At 34.1% G+C, this 6,387-nt stretch overlaps 1 protein-coding gene across 2 annotated transcripts; it reads right to left on the bottom strand.

Annotated features, from left to right (window-relative positions):
• Positions 1-214: 214 nt before the first annotated feature.
• On the bottom strand, positions 215-3,528 carry LOC109170485 (scarecrow-like protein 1). Of its 2 annotated transcripts, none has more exons than XM_019319619.1 (3): positions 3,295-3,528; positions 2,906-2,979; positions 215-2,154 (listed from the first exon to the last, which is right to left on the bottom strand). In XM_019319619.1, the coding sequence occupies exon 3, from the start codon at positions 2,089-2,091 to the stop codon at positions 370-372; it is 1,722 nt and encodes a 573-aa protein (XP_019175164.1). In that variant the 5' UTR covers positions 2,092-2,154; positions 2,906-2,979; positions 3,295-3,528; the 3' UTR covers positions 215-369. The 2 variants fall into 2 exon arrangements, with proteins under 2 accessions (XP_019175164.1, XP_019175165.1); XM_019319620.1 differs by having other exon boundaries at positions 3,359-3,528.
• Between the last annotated feature and the right edge of the window lie 2,859 nt (positions 3,529-6,387).

The following is a 6,387-nucleotide window of genomic DNA, read 5'->3' as shown; positions in this document are numbered from 1 at the left end:
TTTTTATTTGCTTGTGTCAAAAAAAAAATCGGTTGAATTAGGAGAATCAACCGTTTAGTCTGTCCACCATTTTACCAAACAGGACCTTAGTCTTGGTCAAGTTTTGCAACACTGATTAAATGTAATATTTTAATTTACTTTTCTAAAAAGAGTGGAGTAATAGATTAGTGGACATTTAAATTAGAAACGTTAATATTATTTTAGAACAAACTAATAAAACAAATAAAGTTGACGGAGAGAGTAATATCTTAAATATACAAAATCATGCAGAGCATCCCAATCTAAAAACGAAAATATTGTCACAAAGTCAGACATAGCTTGATAGAGAGGGGCACACACCAACACCATTAGCTAACTAGCTTAGCTTTATTATCTCCATGCAGAAGCCACAATTAAGATTTTGTCTTCCCATCCAAAATGCAGTGACCCTGCATCCTCCTTCACCTTGTATCTCTCGCTGTATTGCTTTATAAGCTTTCGAATTGAATCATTGACATTTCGGCTAATAGGGCATGGATTGAATCCCGCCATCATCATCCTCGCTCTCCATTTTCCCGCCACCTCATACCGCTCTATTCTCTCCTCTCCCTCGCAAGCAATAATGTTGATGATATCGCGTGCCAGGCAATGCCTTTCTACGTTCATCCTCTCCTGGCTATCCCTTGGAAGAGTTGCATCAAGAGATTCGAACACAGCTGAGTAGTAGTTGTAGGCTTCTGCAAATCTCGGTAGGAATGGAGCAGTATTGGTGTTCACATCTTGCTCTACAACAGTTACAAGTTTCGGGTTGAGGCTCTTCACCATCCGTAGAAGCTGGTCTCGTTGGTTTACTGTTGACACGCTCTCATCTGGCATGTGATGAAGCTGGAAAGCAAAGTTGACAATAACCGTTTCTCCAGGTTGGCAACCCAGCACGGTTGGGGCAACTAGTGCAGATTGAGCGGGCATAGCTCTGAACTCGAATGGAAGTTTAAGATTTTCAGCCAGTTCCTCAAGCCTCAGCCCAATAAGACGTAGACCCCCAGTAGGACGTTGAACTGATTCAGGGTCATCAATCCCCGTTAACCTAAGATGAGGCGGCTTTCCAGGCATAGTGGCAAGTGTTTGCAACAGCGTATAGTATTGACTCCCTTGGTTGATGTCAAAGTCAATAATGTGGACATTTTTTTCACCCGTCAATGCCTCCAAAATTGCACCATTTGCTGCCATAAACCCAAACCTAAAGCACGGACACACCTCAAAGAGGACTTGCATGGCAGAAAGTCGGTCATTAGAGGGGGGCGCTTTGCACTTGAGAGCTTTGTAAAGACCTTTCCCAGATGTATCCATTCGTGCTGCAAGAGCTTCTACCATGTAGGCCGCAATTCTATCACAAGGCTCTCCCTGTATTGATACCATCTGCCTCAGCCCGTTTATCATTGCTGATGCTTGCTCTAAATTCCCGTGTTGAATTGCAGCAGCACAACTAAAAAGCAACTGCTTTGGAGTGTGATGTGTATTATGAGTATCATCCTCCACCTTATTGCTGCTGCTACTGGTACTAACATTAGACTCCGAGGATGAAGATTCATTTTGAAACAGACTACAAATTGGATCAACTTCCATACTTTGAGCACACCCAAACATCATATCATCATCATCATTATCATCAAGAAGTGCTCTCTCCAGTTCTTGAATCTTCAATCTCACATTACCTTCTTCCAAGCCTAGGGGATCAGGACTTTGCCCAGATATGTACTCCGAATCATAATTAATTTGATAAGTATCACATTTCCTCAAGGATTGGATAGAGCTTAGAGAATTTTCGCCTGACGAAACTGGGCATGGAGGAGGACGATGCTGGAATGAATTTACCAAAGCTTCAGAAGCAGACGGGTGCACAAGCTCAGATGATGGGGATGGGGATGGGGAATCTATGAAGTAGTTTGCATCATAACTTCCACTGCTGTAAGATTCAGCTGCTGCATATGCTATCTCACGCTTTTCTGGGTTGAACATGGTTGTAGACAAGCCAGTGGAGTTGTCGCCATGACCATTCAGCAAATACAATTTACGGTTTCCAAATGGAGTGGATGATCTAACTAAGGGCATGGTTTCCTTCTTCAAAACTATGCTGCTTTCTAAATGATATTATTTTCCCTTGTGCTGCAAACTCTGGACACCACAATTAAACGAAACAGACTATCAGAAATTGCTTTTGCTTTTGCTTTCATCATACATAAATCTCAAGCAGGCAAATAGATCTGACTCTACATATGTTCCTACCATGAAACACAAGAAAATGGAGGAAACGAAAAATATAATATTAGATATTTGTTCATCAATTCAATCTAATCCAAATGTATAGAAATAAATTTGTAACGCATGCAGAATTGGCATGTGAAGAGCAATATAGAGAAGTTCATTTCTAATCCTATAGTATAATTTGCTTCTCGAGACGACATAGGATCAGTTATTCAGATTGGTCACACAAACTTTAGTCTGAAGGAAATGGATAAAACGTGGCAGAAGCCTGATCTTTGATAGCCAAGTGGCCCGACAACAAATCAGCAGGTACTATGTTTTCTAGTATTCTTGAGGATTAAATTAGCAGATTATCACCAGAAGAAGATTCTTAGGTGCTATCTCAAAACAGATAAAAGCCTAAATCTCCAAAAGTCTTGGCCTCTTCGGGTTAGAAAGAAACAGCATGCCTCTAATCTATGATATGAGAAACAATCAGAAGCATATTACTAGAAACTGAACTTCAAACTTGACACAGCTTCCACAAAAAAGATAAACAGATCAGACTCTGAACAATCTTCCTTAAGAATTAACATCTGGCAATCATCAAGATAAAGCAAAAACTAGTAAAATAAATTAAATAAGAATAAAAAGCCAAAGAAGATAAATCAATCGTGTCTACCTTTTTCCAGAACACACAAGGGATCGGAAGAGATCTCAAGATGAGACAACTGAAACACAATCAACAACAATAATCTGCATATATGTGGAGAAACAGAGCATGAGCTTCAGTATTGGGCTACTATAAGGTTTTGATAAATAGAATTGATCAGATTCAGAACTAATCTAATATGAAAACTGGAAGGTTGGGGGTTGGTTTGGTAGAAAAACAACTACCAGACGGAAAAGTCCCAAAGTCCCAACTAAGAACAAAATTGACCAAAATTAAAAACAAAAACCTAACAAAGATTACAAATTTTTAAAAGAATTAGACTTTGGTGATATTTCAAGAATACATAGAGACATAGAAATCAAAGATCAAAGATTTTTGTATCAGAGACAAGAAAATACCAAGAAATGAAAACCCAAACTTCTGGACATCCAAGAAAAGGGATGAGAACAGGAATTTTCTCACCTCCCACTGATTTTCTGAATTGCCTTAGAACCTTCCCAGTTGAGAAAAATTCAACCCTACTCGTAGTCTCGTAGCCGTTGGATTTGGATTCTCACCAAGTAGGAATACCTTTTTTTTCCGTGTTCTTTTCCTTTATTATCAGATTAGATTAGATGCTGCTATTTTGTATGTAGTAGTAGGTGTATATGACTATATAGCAAACCAACTTGTCTGACTTGACAAACACTATCCACATTCCGCGTCAAAAAAATAGTATACGCCGTCACCATTTCTGCATTCATAAATGGGTTAATATTATACCGCAAAACTATGTCTGTTTTTGTTTTTTTTTTTTAATATTTAAATTAGAATTATAAGATAAATTTATTAAATATACGCATTTAAATAATGATTACGAGTTTTCTTAATTATTAAAAAAATATTTTTATATTTATTAATTATTATAAATTGGCTTACTCAATTTTACTTAAAAGATAATTTACTTATTAATCGAATAAGAATTATATATTTATTTCAGATAGTAAGAATTGTAGTCTCTATAACTTAATTCTATTATCTCTTATATTTTATTTTTAATCTCTATTAAGATAAGGTGTACAAATAAGTCACTCGCTCTCAATTTGATACTTTTTCAAATTTAATTTGATTATTATTGAGTCAAATAGTTTGAGTAAGGAATTATAAATTTAGTTAATATATTAATTTTGATATGATTTTTTATTGTGAAATATTCATGTAGAAAATAGATTTGAATTGAGTTTGCCTTCGATTTTTTTTTTTTTTATTAATCTGAGCTCATACTTTAATTTTTGAATCAATTCAAGCTTTTTGATTATTTAGGCTCAACTTTTTTTTTTGTTGATAATATTATTTAGGCTCAACTTGATTACAATTCTAAATTATAAGTAACATAATGACTCACTTTAATTTATTTTAAAAAGTAATAATTACATTTTATTTATTGTTTCACCAATAAAGTATTAAAAAATATGGCAAAATTTTTCTTTCATCATCACTACCCTCCGCAAAGTATTGCAAGTACATATATTATTATATATGTTAATTTTAGTAGTTGTTATAAGTAGATAAGTCATTATAATATATTAATTGTAATAATTACATAATTTATTAATTGAAAGTATATTTAATATGTTAATTATATGTATATAATATGAATAATATTTTTTTTAATTATAATTGACAATGCAATGTAGATAATATTTTATGGTACCCCACTGGGCCCAACACAGTGTGACTCAGCATTGGCCCAAGAAGGGAATGAATCTTGACCGTGAATGGGAGATCCAGTGGAGAGTGCTAAAGAGGTGCGCGTTTGATGCGCATGGAGTACACGTGGAACTGCTCTCATCAATTGTAACCAAACATTTTAACATTTTTCTTTGTGAAATATAACATTGTTGATTAGTTACGGAGTATTATATTACTTTGGTCTCTTCAAATCATCATCGCATTTACGACCAAGTCAAGGGTGTTGGGGTCCCACCACAGGCACTCCAAGGGGGTGGGTACCGCACTTCGCATTGCGGCTAGTTTACCGCGTTCTTTTTTCAAAGGTGCATCATTATTCATTAGTGCTTTAGACACAAATACCCCTTAATACTGGATTGGACATTTTTATATGCCTACTGCCTACTGGGTCGGAACAAGAAAATTAAGAAAGAAAGTAATTGTGATTTTGTCAATAAAAAAAAAAGGTGAAAATAAAATAGAAATTTAAAGTTCATTATTTGGTAAATATTAATATAATTACTGACAATTGAAGACTCAAATGTATTGTTTAATTAAAAAGAGATTACCTTTCAATAGAATATTATCTTTAGATAATCAAAAGAGTTTGAAATTTAGAATATATTGCAATTTAGTTATGTCATGGACCAGGGTCCACCTTACCAATTATTATTGTATGGATCATGGTCCACACAAGTTGAATGGATCATGGTCCATACAAGTTGTGTAGACCATAATTTGTCTACTGTAAAATAATGTACATTTAGTACAAAAATAATGTACATTGTATTCAGGGGATGTATATTATATTGTATAATGTACATTCAGTACAAAAATAATGTATATTTAGTATATTAAAAATGTATTTTTTATTATGGTCCACATAACATTGTGTGGACCATGGTCCACACAATAATTTGCCACACCTTACAAGGTAAACCCGGATCAAAATACACAATTTATATACTGAATATTTACAATTTACATCTGAATATTCACAATTTAAATTATGGACATTCAGTATGTAAATTGTAAACATTTAGTATATAAAATTTATGAACATTTAGTATATAAAAATTGTGAACATTCAATAGGTAAATTGTAAAAATTCAATATATAAATTATGTATTTTTGGACTCGAATCCACAACATAATTTGCCAATATATTGACCATGGGTTGTGCCTCAAATGTGAAATGAATCTTTCATTTTTTTTTTTTTATATAAAATCTTTCATTTATCTTAAGATAGAGATTGACAATTTATACCTTAGAAAAAATTGGTGAAAGATGTGAGTTGTTTGCATCAAAAAGTGCAAATTTTCAAGCTTATTTACAACTATATGTGCAAGTCCTAATCATATATTCCTGGTTTTCTGATCTTATCCAGAAGGGGTGTTGAAAAGTTGGCAAAAGGCAATTACTCAAACAAAAATACCCATAACCAATCTACTTGACCATGGTTTTCTGTTCTTGGTACTACCTTAATGATTTTCAAAGTAGATAAAATTGTTAACTCCACCCATTAGTATATTAACTATATCCATAGTATCACTGATGAGAACTGATTGTATTATATTTTCTGAACTTAATTACAATGAAATCAGATGATGTGAATATATAGAATAGAGAGTCACAGTGTGACAATGATAAGAAGTAGAGAGTCACAGTGTGACAAGGATAAGAAGTTCTAAACAGACTCATATACATAGAGTCCTAATACTCCCCCTCAAGCACAGTGTATACTAGTAACCTGTAGCTTGTCCCTTAAGGAAGAAAATCT

This window comes from Ipomoea nil, unplaced genomic scaffold, assembly GCF_001879475.1.
Source record: "Ipomoea nil cultivar Tokyo-kokei standard unplaced genomic scaffold, Asagao_1.1 scaffold3321, whole genome shotgun sequence".
Taxonomy (NCBI): Eukaryota; Viridiplantae; Streptophyta; class Magnoliopsida; order Solanales; family Convolvulaceae; genus Ipomoea; species Ipomoea nil.
This window is presented reverse-complemented; position numbering and strand designations above follow the sequence as displayed.

What these genes read in the sequence shown, in the direction of transcription:
- LOC109170485 (XM_019319619.1), bottom strand. Translation starts at nt 2,091, where the DNA reads ATGCCCTTAGTTAGATCATCCACTCCATTTGGAAACCGTAAATTGTAT.